The 14,376-nt window shown below is 49.2% G+C and overlaps 1 protein-coding gene across 1 annotated transcript in view; it reads left to right on the forward strand.

Annotated features, from left to right (window-relative positions):
• Window positions 1–13,545, forward strand: part of CTNNBL1 (catenin beta like 1) — a 143,948-nt gene extending 130,403 nt beyond the window's left edge. The window contains 3 exon segments of the mRNA XM_006188621.2: window positions 2,292–2,429; window positions 2,663–2,735; window positions 13,353–13,545. Of these exon segments, the coding sequence (XP_006188683.1) occupies window positions 2,292–2,429; window positions 2,663–2,735; window positions 13,353–13,441 (300 nt within the window). The 3' untranslated portion in view covers window positions 13,442–13,545.
• Window positions 13,546–14,376: the final 831 nt, after the last annotated feature.

Consider the following 14,376-nt stretch of genomic DNA (forward strand, 5'->3'; position numbering starts at 1 on the left):
CCTGTGACTTTCCCAGACAATCAGCTCCTCGGTGACTAAGACCAGGGTATCCCTTTACCTCCATTTTCATTCTTTTTCTACCCTAAATCAGTGCTTAGAAAGGTGTCCTTGCCACTAGGCATATAGCAGGGTCCAGATCTGAACACTCTGCTTCATGCTATTCATTTCCACCTCAGCAATGAATCAGACGGGATTCCTGTCCCTAGGGAGCCCATATTCTAGTAACTGGTAATTATGTAATTATGAGCAACTTACCTAACCTCTGTGTGCCTTGGATTCTAATTTGTACAATGGGATTAATAATCCCTTCCCTGCTCTCTTTAAATTTGGTAATAAGTACCATATATATAATAACGCTTTAAACTTTGCAGCATTATAGAAATGTGAAGTATTAGCAGCAAATGCTTTTTGCATGAGTAGAAGTCAAGAGTAATTTTCCTTCCTGTGCCCCCAGCTGCCGAACTCTTAGGAGTTCTGGAGTAGGAAGTTATGATTATGAGTAAATGAGAAACTAAAGAGGCCCTTCTGTATTTAAACTCCTTGGACATCAGGCCAGTGCTCCATGACTACCTCGTGAACATTAACACCATTACCAGGTTACCAAGGAATTTGCTACTAAATGAAGCTACGAATTAGTGCGGGTGAGTTGCCAGGCAGTGCAGGGCCCGGCAAGTCTGGAGCCCTCTTTTGCCTCACAGACAGAGGCCTTTAGGAGCGAAATGAAAAGTAGCCTCGTGTTGCTACAGGCTGGCCTCCTGGGCAAATAAAGAAGTGCATTATCTGCATCTAAATAGTCTCTGAAGGATCCTGCTTGGAGATTGATGATTGCTCCTCTGAGTTTGGGATGGTGGAAAGCAGGGTCCCAAGGGCTTCTGTCAGTGACAGGAATCTGAGTCATCAGAGGGAACCATGGCCATAAAACCACTGACAGAATTAAGAAATGGATTGTTGTCGTCAAAAGCATGTATTCAAGCACCTGTCGCCTTAGACCAGCCTGCTAGTCGTGCAGAGTGAGTCCCTCACCCAGTTCTGACTCCTGAGAGCTGACAGCCTAAAACAGAGATGTCTCTTTTCTTTCATTTACTGCGTGGATATTTACTGCGCTGAGGATGTGAAGACAAAATTCAGTCCCCACTTTCACAGAGCTCACAACCCACCCTCGTGAAATAAAGGGAGTGATAGAAACGGGAGGAGCTGATGATGACTGAAATCAGTGTAAATGTGACGTGCAAGGAGAGGACGTGTCATGGAGTGGCCTGTCGAGGGTGCTCTCAGGAATTTTGGAAAGGAGGAGTTGTTAGCCTTGAATAATCAGGGAATGCTTTGTGGGAGAGGTAGCTTGAAAATGGGGTTCGGCTTGAGAGACACCCCAGAACCCCCAGGAAGAAGGCAGTAAAGGCCCCGAGATGGGGAGAGGGTTCTCTTGGCAGAGGTGGTAATAAACAACTGGATGGGGGCTATGAGAGTGGAGGGGATGCAAATGGTCTACAGTGATTGTGATGATGGCTGCACAGCTCTGACTATACTAAAAGCTGCTAAGTCGTACACTTTAAATGAGAGAATTGTATGTGAATTGTATCTCAATAAAGCTGTTTAAAAAAAAAGAATCTGCTAGAGAGGAATAGATATGGGGACAGTCGTCTATTCTGATGGGTCTGGGGTTACACAGGTTTAAGAAAGAGACTTCTGTCACTCATTAGGGCTTTGGCCTTGAGGAAGTGTTGAACTTGTGGAACGAAATGGAAAGGTTGGCAGCATTTTGCATCTGACAAAATGTAAGCTGAAAGTGACACATGGAGTGGGTACCTGTGTCATCACCAGGTACCAAGACAGAATTGTGGAGAAAGGGTGCCTCTTTTCCCTGCGTATAGCTTGATTTGGAAGGGGAAGAGAATTAAGTATATCTTGTAGAGAGGTTATTTGTGGAGGCAGGAACTGTAGAGGAAAGAATGCATAGAAGAAGCAGATAAATAGCTTAGATTTGTGTCCCCATCAACTCTTATTTTTTCAGTGTGAATATGTGGATGAGACCATGTTGGCCTTGACTCATCATATAGAAGAAAATGGGCTTTAATCTTGACTTCCTGGGCCTCTCGTCCATTGACAGAACATAAGAAAGGTATTTTAGAATGGTGGGAGAAGCAGGAGGCAGATCAAGGCGGAGTGGTTTTTCTTTCGTTGTTTTTGTTGTAGCTGCTATTCTTTTGTGTATTACGGGTGGACTAGAAACCTATTCTTTCCTCCTCCACTCACTGTCCAACTTTCATTCTCAAATGTTCATTCATTTCTAGGACATGGTCCGGCGTGGAGAAATCATCGACAATGACATCGAGGATGAGTTCTACCTCCGGCGCTTGGATGCGGGGCTGTTTGTTCTCCAGCACATCTGCTACATCATGGCAGAGATCTGCAATGCCAACGTGCCCCAGGTAGGAGCGGGCTGCCCCAGGTAGGAGGGGGCTGCCTCCAGCTGGGCCTGTCCATCCCCACAGAGGCTCTCAGAGAAAGAAGTGAGTCACACTCTCCTTGAATTCCTTCACTCTACACAGGTCTGCTTTTTCAGGGATGGGGGTGAGGTGAATACTTTCAATACAGTATATTCTGCTGTCTCCCAGGACAAATGATGTTTTTTTCTTTCTCTCCCCACTCTTTCCCTTATTAGATTCGCCAGAGGGTTCACCAAATCCTAAATATGCGAGGAAGCTCAATCAAGATTGTCAGGCACATCATCAAGGGTGAGTTGGATGTTGCTTGTGTCTGGGGCTCCAGGGGATTAGATGATGCTTACTTTCTGTCTCTATCAATATCCCCAGAATTTGGTGTGTAGCATCCTCTGTGCTGCAGGCTGAAGTGTGTTGTCCAGTTCACTGTGTGTCCAGGTCATCTTTGTCAGAATGCCGAAGACTAACATAGTTATTCTCTGCCTCTGACCCTCCAGTTCCTGAATTTTGAAAACACGTAACAAGAAGCACTAGAGAGGGGAAATATTTGTTAAAATTTTAAGAAAAAACAAAACAAAAAGAACTACCAAACAAGAAACAAACAAAAATCCAGTTCTAAACTACATGTAGTAGAAGGAAATTTCTTTCTTAGGGGAAAAAACCAGGAAATAACAGGAACTACCTGGAATTACGCAAGGCAGAAGAAGGTGAATTTGAGGCAGTGTGGTGTAGTAAAAAGAGCATGCCCGCTTTCCAGTGCCAGCTCTGCCTTCCCCCAGCAGTGTGAGCATAATCTCGAAATTTTACAAAGATTCATGTGATGCTGTATGACGGCATCCAGTGTAGTGCCCAGCACACCTAAAGTGCTGTAGTGAGTTTCCTTCACCTACCCCAGGGAGTCCCTCAAACACTGTTGCATCTTTGGTTGGACCTGACTCAGCTGGAGTGGTTCCCAAGAGGCCTCCAGTCGGTTAGCAAGCTCTCAGTCAGCTCTGATGCAGCCCCACCCTCGAGCCACTTCGCACAGATTTCACATATGTGGCGGGTAGAGAGGCCCATGTTGGACTTTATGGTACTGATAACTCCAGGGTTCAGAGAGACTCGTGATGGACATGACTGCAGGCAGATCATTTCTTTCTCTGACCCTTGTTCTGCCAGTTTTCTAAGGTGACGGATTAGGCTAGATTTATTCAAAGGATTTGCCTGTAAGTGGCTTATAACTCCCATTACAGGTGGGACATGAAATAGGGAGATAAATGATATGTATAATAAAGTGAAGAGAAGTGAAGAGCCGTGGGCCCTGGGATCTGGCCCCTGGAACTGAATCCTGGCTCTGCTATTTACTGTGTTACCTGGGACAGGGTACCATCTGGGATTTCATGGAATGAGTGAAAGGATTAAATGAGATGATACGTGGAAAATGTCTGACTCTTTGTAAGTTCTCAGTAAATGTTAGCTACTATGAGCATTGTAAAATACTGTGATGATAATTATCATCATCGTATTATAAGTGGGGTCCTGGGGAGGCCTTGTGGGAGTAGTAACACTGAGCTGTGTCTTAGAGGCTGGGACAAGAACATTCCAAAACAAAGGAGCAGTGTGAGTGAAACATAGGGACTGGAAATCACATGTCCAGGATAGCCCTTCCAGGCAGGTGGGGAGGGTAAATTCACTAGACTCATTTTGCAGATGGAGCATTTGAGGCATTGGAATCTATGGTCTTCTCCCTCAGAGAGCAGCCTCAGGGGAACCCGCTCCTGAGCCTCACCCAGCATCTTCCATAGCAGCATCCTGGGTGCTCCCTTCTTGTTCTCAGTGTCACACTCACATGAATTACTGCTCAGAGTGTCATGCCACCTCCTCCCTAAGGTGTAGCTGTGGTGATTTGCAACCCCAGCCTTTAAGTGGCATTTACTTTTAATGCCCACATGTTCAATTAGAACTTTTTACTACTCTCAGCCCTACTCTCTTGCATTTAGGCTTCTCCCTGCACCTCCATCCCTGTAATCAAAACAGTGATCTTCTGAGAAAGGAAAAGTGTTTTTAACAGGTGCTAACATGTAGTAGGTGGTTGGTTTTGTTGTTGTTGTTTCCAGAAACCCAGACACATACACTTTAGGTTATTCAGAATTTTCAGTTGTTGTGAGCCAGCCTGTCTCCCTCAGATCCTCATTTATTCCCCCAAGTGCCTATAAAAGTGCTGGGCACATCCTGGGTACCAAATATTTGTTGATTGAGTGTCTGGGTGGATGAACAGGTGAGCGAGCCAGTGAGCAGCCTGCAGGTGCTGCATTCATCCCCACAACTCCTGTTCCTCTTCCCCACCTCTGTCTAGACTCTCAGACCCATATCTCCAGACCTAAGTCCAGCCCTTCAGCTCTCTCTCCATCACCCTTCCCAGCCAATTCACTAGTGAATCTGCCGTTTCTGCTGCCTCCAGTCTCAATCTTGAATCCATCCACTTCTCTCCATCTGTTATTTCCCATCATAGCACCAAGTTTATTTCCTTCTTAGCCCTTATCACAGTCTGTAATTATTTTTATTTATGTCTTTGTTTACTTGTTTTATGTGTCTCATACATTAAAATGTAAGCACCATGATGTAGGGACGTTGTCTGGCTTGTTCCTCATGTCTCCTCAGCACCTAGAACAATGCCAGGCACATAATGGGTACCCGGTGAATATGTGAACATTGTTGAATTAAACTCTGCCCTTGTGTGAATTTAAATTGGCACATGTTTACTGAGACTCTCCTCAGGGCTGGGCACAGCGCTACACACTGTCTACTAAGGTGTCACATAGCACCTGCCCTCATGGAGTCTCCTGGGGGACATAGATGTAGAAATGACCAACCTATAATTCAAGCTAAGTGAAATGCAGCGACTCAGCTAGCAGTGCTGGCTGCCGGGCTCTGTATCCAGCACTAGAGGTACAAGGGAGAATAGGAGTAAGCACGATCCCCACCCCTGAGGGCTCGCAGTCTAGTGGGGAGAGATGCTCGGAGCTAATTATAATGTGATAAGTGCTGCGTTAAAGTTGTGAACAGAATGTTAAGGGAGTGATAAGGTGGCGGTAACAGAGGCACAGGCCATGCCAAGGAGTCCCACAGCAGGGAGAGGCTCCTCCCAGGACTGGGCATGGTGTCCCAGAGGGAAAGGCGCATCCCAGGCAGGGGGAGCAGAGGCACAAGGCAGGACAGGAGAACAGGACATCAGTGGCCTTCATAGAACTCAACCATGTCAGTGGAGGCCAAGCAGGAGTGGGGAGGCTGGAGCATTGGATGGGGTTGGGAGTATTGCTGGGCGAGGCTCTTGTGTTCTGTTCGGTACAGGGTGAGTTTAGGGGTACAGGTGGTACCCACATCCCTTTGTTGGCCAGCAGACAGTAGACGTTCTCATGACGGCTGGAGAGGTGCTAGTTTGGACAGTTTGAAGTCATTAGTATAGAGGTGATATTTAAAGCCAGGGAATTAGATGCCGTTGCCCAGGTCAAAGAAACCCTCACAGGACTCTGACCACTAAAAAAGAAGAAAAAAATCAATGGGAGGTTAAGTTTATATAATAAAGGGTTCTCGACCCCCCCCCCCTTTCGCCAGCATGCCTCTGCCGCCGCGGCTCACACGTCTGCCTGTGTCGGCTGGTGGGTGTGTGCCACAGACCTGTCTCTCAGCAGCCCCGGGACATGGTGCAGGGAGCACCCTCAGGGCAGTGCTGTGGTGAGGCTTCTTTGGGGGGCTGGATGAGGGTGGCAGCTGAGCTCTGCTCAGGCCCACCCCTTAAAAGCCTTCAGTCCCTTCCCCTCCTTCCTCCACCCTTCATTCTATCAAAATGCGTGAAGAAACAAAGCCTCATAAAGGAAACCAGCTCATCAGTCTGTCCTCTTTGATTTTAATTTTGTTTTTCAGTTTGGGTTGCTTCCTTTTTTTTTTTTTTTTTTAACATACTAATTAGATGCAAGCTTTTTTCTTTGATTTTATGGCCTACATATTTCCTAAGTTTTGCTGGCAGGATGACAGCTGATGTATCCCTTGAGGTCTCAGGAAAACGCTGATGAGGCAAGCCCAGCAGGGGACTCTTCCCATTATATTTCGGTCCCTTTCTCACAATTTTCTTTCCTCCTCTTCTGTGGGGGTGCCAAGAGAGCTGGGAATAATTGATGGCTCATTAAAGTCCCTCTTTCTGCAGACTGCTTACTCGGTGTTCCCAAAGTCCAGCCTTCCCTGGAACTGGCGGCAGCTCTGGCCTGAGGCCTGTGGTGCCCACCTAGGGGGTGACGGTCTCTATGGCAGAGAAGGGACGGATCAGACCACATGCTCCGCAGGCGCACTGACAGCCGTCCCGCCTTTTGTCTTCCGGTGTCCGGCCCACAAGTGGCGTGGAGAAGGGGCTCAGCTAATGCTTTTTGGGGGTGCATACTGGGGTGCTGCTTCAGGCTTCTTTGTACTGTTCCAGAAATCTGGGGCCACAGTAGGTAGAGTGGTCACTCCCAAGCCACTTCTGTGCCAGGCTTTTCATGTATAGTCTGTTTCTCACAAAGGCCCTAAAAGCAGAGTTACAGTCTCCATTTTGCATACAAGGTAACCGAGACTCATGGAGGTTAAGGGGATGTTACCCGAGTCACTTTTAACATTGCAGACTGGATCCAGACTCAGACCTATACGCAGTCGGCCTTCCATCTGGCAAAAAGAAAAGGTCTAACTGTGCCAATTGGCTGATACACTCCTGTGGCATTTTAAGAAAGAAAATTCAGGGCGTCTTCCTTTACAAAGCACCCTGGCGTCACAGGGCACTAGGTGAACTCCTGAGATGACTGAGACACTTAGGAGTCCCTGTCCCAAGGGGAATACGTTCCCATCACAGGTGAGATAAATAACCACAACACAAAGCAGACTGAGGTCAGTGCTACGACTGGAGTGGGACTCAAGAAGCACGGTTAGTTCTCCTGGAGACTAAAAGGAGCTTGACGATCCAGGGAAGCTGCACAGAGGAGGTGTTTGCCTTTTTTGTTTAATTTTGATAAAATATACATAGGAGTTACCATTTTAACCATCACCACCATCTGTCCACAGAATTTATTTTCGTCTTACAAAACTGAATCTCTGTACCCATTAAACACTTACTCCCCACCCTCCTCCTCCCCAAGCCCCTGGCAACCGCCCTTGTGCATTCTGTCCCTGTGAATGTGAAAGACCTGCACAGACAGATGCACCTGTACATTGAGTCGTCCTCTCCTTGGACGTGGAGTAGGAGCTGTGACCTGGGAATACTTCTTAGTAAAATATTTGTGCCAAGGGTTAGCATGGAAGCCTCTGGTGAGTCTCTTAAATGTTTTAGGCACTGGTGAAATTTATTGCAAGATCGGGTGTTGCTGGGCTGTTTGGCAGAGGAAAGCTTAGAGGTTGGCTGACTCAAAACTCTTTCACTGGTGGTGAAAAGACTGAGCCAAAGACTTCAAAATGCTTTCAGAAACTGGCTCCTGGCCTTTGATTTGCTTGTGTTCTTTATGGCTTGGAGTCTTTTCTTAGAAGCTCATAAACATGTATTTCCATATTGATTTGGGGCTCTTGGTAACTCTTTGCCTCTGTAATATTAAAGCTGTAGAAGCTGATAGGATTTATCTTTTGATGACATGTTGATACATAGGGATGTGGCTACTGTGGCCTCTAGGGTTTTCAGAGGCAGGAAAGGATCCTGGAGAGAGGCCTGGGCGTTAACCTTAGGCAACTGCCTACCCTGTCTCTAAGCCACAGTCCCCATGTCTGTAAGATGGGGGTAACCTGCCTCAAAAGGTTGCTGTGAAGATTAGATGAGATGCTAGAGGTAAAGTGCTTGCCTGTTGGCACATAATGGGTGCCTCAGAGCGTAGCTACCTCCAGTGTTGTGATTCGTGTCCGAGCTAACCCAGGAATAAGTAAAACAGAGAATGCACAGACCAGCATGAATTCTGGCTCCTTGTAACTTGGGGTAAAAGTTAGTAGATAACATGTTTGAGCCATGGTTTCCTCAACTCTGTAAAAAACAAACCGAAAGGGAATACTACCCCAAGGAAGGCTGAGGTTGAGATGCATTTGGGGGCCCGGGACAGAACACTTACTCAGTAAATACAGTTCCTTCGCTTCCTTGGCCTAATCCTTTCACCAGAGCTGGCAGCAGCCGGGACTCAGATGCAGGCAGGAGAGCCTGTACCAGCACCCAGATCACCCTCCTCAGGGCTTGGTTGGGGGGCGGGGGTGCTTTTCCAACCAGCTAAAATGTCTCTAGGAAAGTGGGCTATGGGAATGTGACCCTGCCAGCATCCAAAGGGTCGGTTTCCTTCCCTTCTCCTTTAAGTGGGTTTCATTTTAATGACACCCTGATGAAACTTACTCCCTCACAGCAGACCCAGCACGTTCTCCTTCCCGAGCAGTGTGACGTTAGACCTTCCACGCCCATTGCTGTCATTGAGGAATCTCTGTTAGACCTCATGGATTTTACTTTCCCAGCTTGTATTTTGTGATCACTTATATGTCTTCGAGTGTTTTCAGCTTAAAAATACTGGCATCCCTCTTTTTCCTGTTCCCACTTCCTCCTGCACTTTTTAAAGGGTAAGCGTTTAAGGTCCAGGGATTGAACCAGGCTTGTGAGTACTGGTCCAAGTCTCTGTCCTGGAAGACAGTTCTTCCTCAAATGCCAGCCCGGGTGCCCCCTCCCTCTCCCTCTTAACATAAACAGAACAGCTTGTATTCCATGTCTGAATCGTAAACCTGCTGTCTAAAGTTTGCTTTAATATTTATGCGTTCAGCACTGCTGCCTGTTTTTGAGCTCCATCAAAGCCTTTATTATAAGAGCATTTGAAAATGCTAGGGAAGTAGAGAAGGGAGTTGATGTACACACCACCTTTCTCACTCTCCAGCCCGACTCCCCCTCTTCCTCTATCCCCAACCCCAAAGTTCTCCCTTCATCTAGCGCGCGCGCGCGCACACACACACACACACACACACACACAAAGAGAACTCTTTCCTAAGACCTCTGAGAGGAACCTGTTCAATATTTATAAACTGCTGTAGCAGCTGTAATAACCAGAAGTAGCTGGCACCACCAAGGTTTGCTGCAAATAGGATTCTACTCTGGAAACAAAGAATGAGTTGGGGTAAGGGGTGGAGGATGTGCGGCGAGGTGCACCGTTGGTGCCAGCTGCTGGGGCAGTAGGAGAGCACCAGGGCTCATCAGGTCTGGTCCTGTGCCTGGCCCTGCGCCTGGCTCACTGTGGGACCCTGGCTGGTACGTTCCTGAGAACCTGGCAGCTCTGACATTTGGTGGCATGAGAGAGCATGAGAGAGCGTGGCCCCAGCAACCCACTCCACATCTGTTCTGGCCACTGAGGCCCCTTTCCCACAAGACAGTCCCTCCAGAGCTTTACCTTTTATGAGGACATTGTAGCCAGATGCCCTGCCAAGGCTGGGCTGCTGTGGAGGTTTTTCTCCTGAAGGATGGGGAAGAGGCAGGGTGCAATACTGCTCAGGTAAGAATGCGCCACTTTGGGAACCAGCTCCCCCACCTCCCCATGGATTTTGAGGTGCCATTTTCACTTCTCACACAGGTTCTTGGTTTGAATCTCAGCTCCTGAACCATTATAGACTGGGGCAAGTGGCTTCAGTTCTCTAATCAGCTGCAGTTTCCCCATCTGTAAACAGAGATGGTGCTCTTTGCCTTATAGGATTGCTGCAGAAATTAAGTGGGACAACAGATATAAATGCCTGCACATGACCAGTGTTCACTACATGTGAGTTCCCATGCCGCTGTGTGCAAGACAGCCCCTCTTCTAGATTGTGCCCAGTTCCTTCGTAGCCCGTTCCCAGAGAACAGGCATCTGACTGTTTCGTCCTTCCCCGCACACAGACAAGAGGAGACCCGTCCATCGGACGGGTGCTCTGTGTTCAATGGTGGCGTGTGTTTTCCTAAGGCCTCGGTAGGGCTGATTCAGCTAGAGGACTGATCCAGACTCTGTTCCTCTACTTTGCACATCCCTAGAAAGAGATTAGGTCCCTCTAGGGAAGCTGGCTTTCCTTGGAAAATTACTGCGCCAAAGGATCAAACGTTCCTCCACGTCCCTCTCTCCTAGGTCTGAGAATACACGAGGAGAGCAAAGTGTTAGTTCAATCCATTAAGACTCTTGCTTTCAGACCATGCCTCTGAGGGTATTGAATGCTATAACGGTCTCTCCTGGGACAGCGACTAGATCATTCTCACGTGAGTGAGAGATGCCACTTAACGTACAGCCCATAGCCTTCTTTGGTAGCCCAGTTCCTGTTCTCCCAGCACCCTAGCCGTCCCTTTAAGGAGCCTTAATAGAAGGAGTCACTGCCATTTGACTGTTGGAGGTGATGGATGGACCTAACAGAAAAGGATGATTTCCGGGGGGAGACACACAGCTGGCACATGTGTGAATCCCAAATCCTGTTTTCCGGCACATGTCCAAAGTAATATAGAGGACAGAGGGAAAATGAAGAAGCGGCCGGAGCAAGCTTATTTCCCCAGCATGGTGGCGGTGGGAGGTAGGGGAGGGTTTGCACACTTTCTTCTCCTTCCCCAGTCTCTGTCTGATTTGAATCAGCAGATGTTTTATTAGGCAGATGCCTCTTGCAGGAGAGTCGTTCTATTGTTCCGTCTCAGGCCACCCCAGTCAGGGAGCAGGGGGCAGGTGTGCTCGCAGTCAATCTCATAACTGCTCTGAGGGCTTATTCATTGCACCAAACAGCTAGTTGGCTCTCAGCCAGGCTCTGCTGGGAATTTAGCTGAAAGTAAGGCAAAGGCCCCTACCTTCATGAGGCTCTCAGTCTAGAGGGAGAGAGGGGACAAGGAGAGGATGACCTAGAAGTCAGGCCTGTGATGGAGACGAGGGGCCTGAGGACAGGAGCAGGATTGAGAGGTGACTAGGCAGGGCTTCACAGAGAAGTTGCCTTTTGAGATGGTCCTTGAAGGATGTGTGGGATTTCTCTGAGTGGCATTGTTGGCCTGAGCAAAGCAGGCTCAGGGAGGGAACTAGCGTTTCTTGAACATCCGTTATTTACTAGGTTCTTTATGTACATTTTCAGAGGAGGAGATTTTGCAAGGCCACTTAGGATTGTGAATTAGAGGCAGGATCCAAACACAGCCCACAGTGTTGCACCATCTCCCCTCCAAGGGCGAGGGCAGGGCGCAGTCAGCTGGCAGTGGAGTTGGATCACCGTCCTCCCTCCCCCTCCACCAAGCTCTGTCTCCCTGCTCCTGGAAGTCACCACAGGAAGCCCAGGGCCCCTGCTCACCACTCAGGCCCTGCACTCTCTAAACTCTACACATCATTTCTGTGCCATATCCCACCCCTCCTCACCTCCTAAAACCAGGTGACCACATAATCTAGGGGGACCAGGACACTTTGGGGAATAAAGTAGAGGATTATTAAGTATTGTGCTGGGATAACCAGGTAAACTGGACCATACAGTTACCCACCTTAAAGCTCTTTGATTATGTCCTCTAGAAATCTTCTGTCGTCAGCATCATCTCCTGTATCCCCATGCCTCTTAGGTGTGTTTCCTTTGTCTTCCTGCTCCAACGGAAAGTGCCTCTCCCTGGGGTTGGCCCTCTCAAGTGGTGCCTGTTTTCTCCCACACGCCTTTGTCCACTGGAGACAGTGGAGGGTCTTCCATGCTCCTCCTCGGCGTGTCTAGACCATTCTTTCTTCCTCCTTTTTCCCGAAAACGCCCAGCTGTTTGACTCTCACGTCAGTGGACTGTACCCCTGTACCTCTCTGTGGTGGTGCAGACAGCTGTTCCCCTAGTTCCCTGGAGGAATTCTGGGCTCACTGTCACCTTCTCCACTTTTCTGTCTTATTTCTCGGTGACTTCAGTGTCTCTTTCTCTCACATCCCATTTCCAGTCTAATAGTAAATCCTGCTGGAGCCACCTTCAGAATATATTTACAATCTGAAGACTTCTCACCTCAACTATGACCTCCTTGGTCCAAGCCATCATTCAATCACAACTCCTTCTTTCTGCTCTTGCCCCCACCAGGGTATCTTCCACACAACAGCTTGAGTGAGCTGGTTAAAAAGTCAAATCATGTCACTCATCTGCTTAAAACTCTCTTGCAGCTTCCCATCTCAGGGGAAAAGCTCAGGTCTTATGGTGGCCCCACACAACCTGCACCCCGCCCCCTCCCCTGGCTGTGAGCCCTGGCCACACCGACCTCCTTGCCCACCCTTGAAGGGACCAGGCACGCTCCCCTCCCCAGCCCCTGCCCTGCTTGTCCCTCTGCCACTCATTCCCAGATAGTCCCACACACACGTGATTGAAGCCTTTAGTCAAATCCCCCCCTCCCGTCTCTGTGAGGCCTTCTTATAGCGACCCTATGTATTTCCTTTACTTTCTGGTTTGTCTCCCCTACTAGAAAGTAGGCTCCATCGACAAGTGCAGAGATTTTCATCTCTTTTGATCGCAAGCTTTATCCCCATTGCCTCAAACAGTGGTTCTCAGGCGTGAGCAGCATCAGCACCACCTGGAAGACTTGTTCAGACAGACTGCTGGGCCCCATCCTCAGAGTTCCCTAAAAAGTAGGTCTGAATAGGCCCCAGATCTGCATTTCTGATGAAGTTCCTGTGCGGTGTTGGTGCTGCTGGTTGGGGTCCACGCGCTGAGAACCACCGGTCTGGAACAGTGCCCACCCGTGTGCAGCCACTGTGTGTGTTGAGTGAGTAAAGGCCAGCGCTCGGAGAGGACTGTGAGCAAGGAGAGGGGAGGGCCTCGAATGCAGGACCAGGGAGTTTGGCCACAGCTGCCACCACAGGCGCTGCTGGAGGCACCAGACAGCACGCACCCCCTTGGAGCTGGGGCTCGGGGAGGGATATGAAGCGACCCCACACCTCCAACCCGCGCCTGACGCTGCCTTTGTCTCCCCAGAGTACGCAGAGAACATCGGGGACGGCCGGAGCCCGGAGTTCCGGGAGAGCGAGCAGAAGCGCGTCCTGGGCCTGCTGGAGAGCTTCTAGGGGCCCTGGCCCTGGGCGGCATGGACTCTCTGGGCCTCCCCCAGAAGCAGTTTTTACACAGCTCAGTGTGACTTTTGGACAAATTAAAGCTAGTTTTGGTATTCCTGGGCTGGCATTCTTTGTACCCTCTAACCTCCTCCTGGCAGCTGTCACAGGACACATCTGAGGAAGGGTAGCGGTTGGCCTCACCCTTTCAGTGAGCAAACTGAGGCTCAGAGAGCAGATCAGGGATAAAGTGGCCACTGTGGCTGCCCCAGGGACTGTGGCGAGGCTGCCCATCTGCAGCTGGGGAGGGAAGGGCATGGACTAGGCACCCCTCTGGGGCTTCCAGCCCTGACAGAGAGCCCGGGTGTGTAACACGAGGCACATCGCTTGTGCAGAAGCATCCTGGGAAGGGCCTCCATGGTGCTGCAAGGCCGGCCAGAGTGTGTGGTCCTCAGAGCCGCAGTCTGAACCCCAGTCACACATCAGAATCACTCTGACTGGGAGGGGGACTTAAAAGTATGTATCAGTGCTGGGCCTCGCCCCAGAACAATGAAATTGGAGTCTCTCGTGCGGCCCGGGTGCTGGTACTTACTTGTTCTAAGCTTCCAGGTGGTTCCAAGCATCAGAATGAGAGCGAGCTACCACTTTAGAGTGGGCAGGCCTTGGGTCCAGATCCCGGCCACATCGTCTACCAGCTGTGGCAGTTTGAGTAAGTGCCTTTACCTTCCTGAATCCCACTCCTTCATCTGCAAAGTGTGGATAGTAATACCCCTTTGGTGATTTGTCTTTCCGTCATAAGTCTGTGGCTTCAGAATTGCAAGTTGCACCCATTTCACAGGGACTGTGAGAAGGTTGGTCTCCTCCCTTACAGAAGTCGGCATCCTTTAGCCTGATCTTAATCCATCACACAGAACAGGGTCCTCATGAGTGAGGAGTGGAAGAACCAATTT

The sequence above is a fragment of the Camelus ferus genome, chromosome 19 (genome assembly GCF_009834535.1).
Source record: "Camelus ferus isolate YT-003-E chromosome 19, BCGSAC_Cfer_1.0, whole genome shotgun sequence".
Classification (NCBI taxonomy): Eukaryota; Metazoa; Chordata; class Mammalia; order Artiodactyla; family Camelidae; genus Camelus; species Camelus ferus.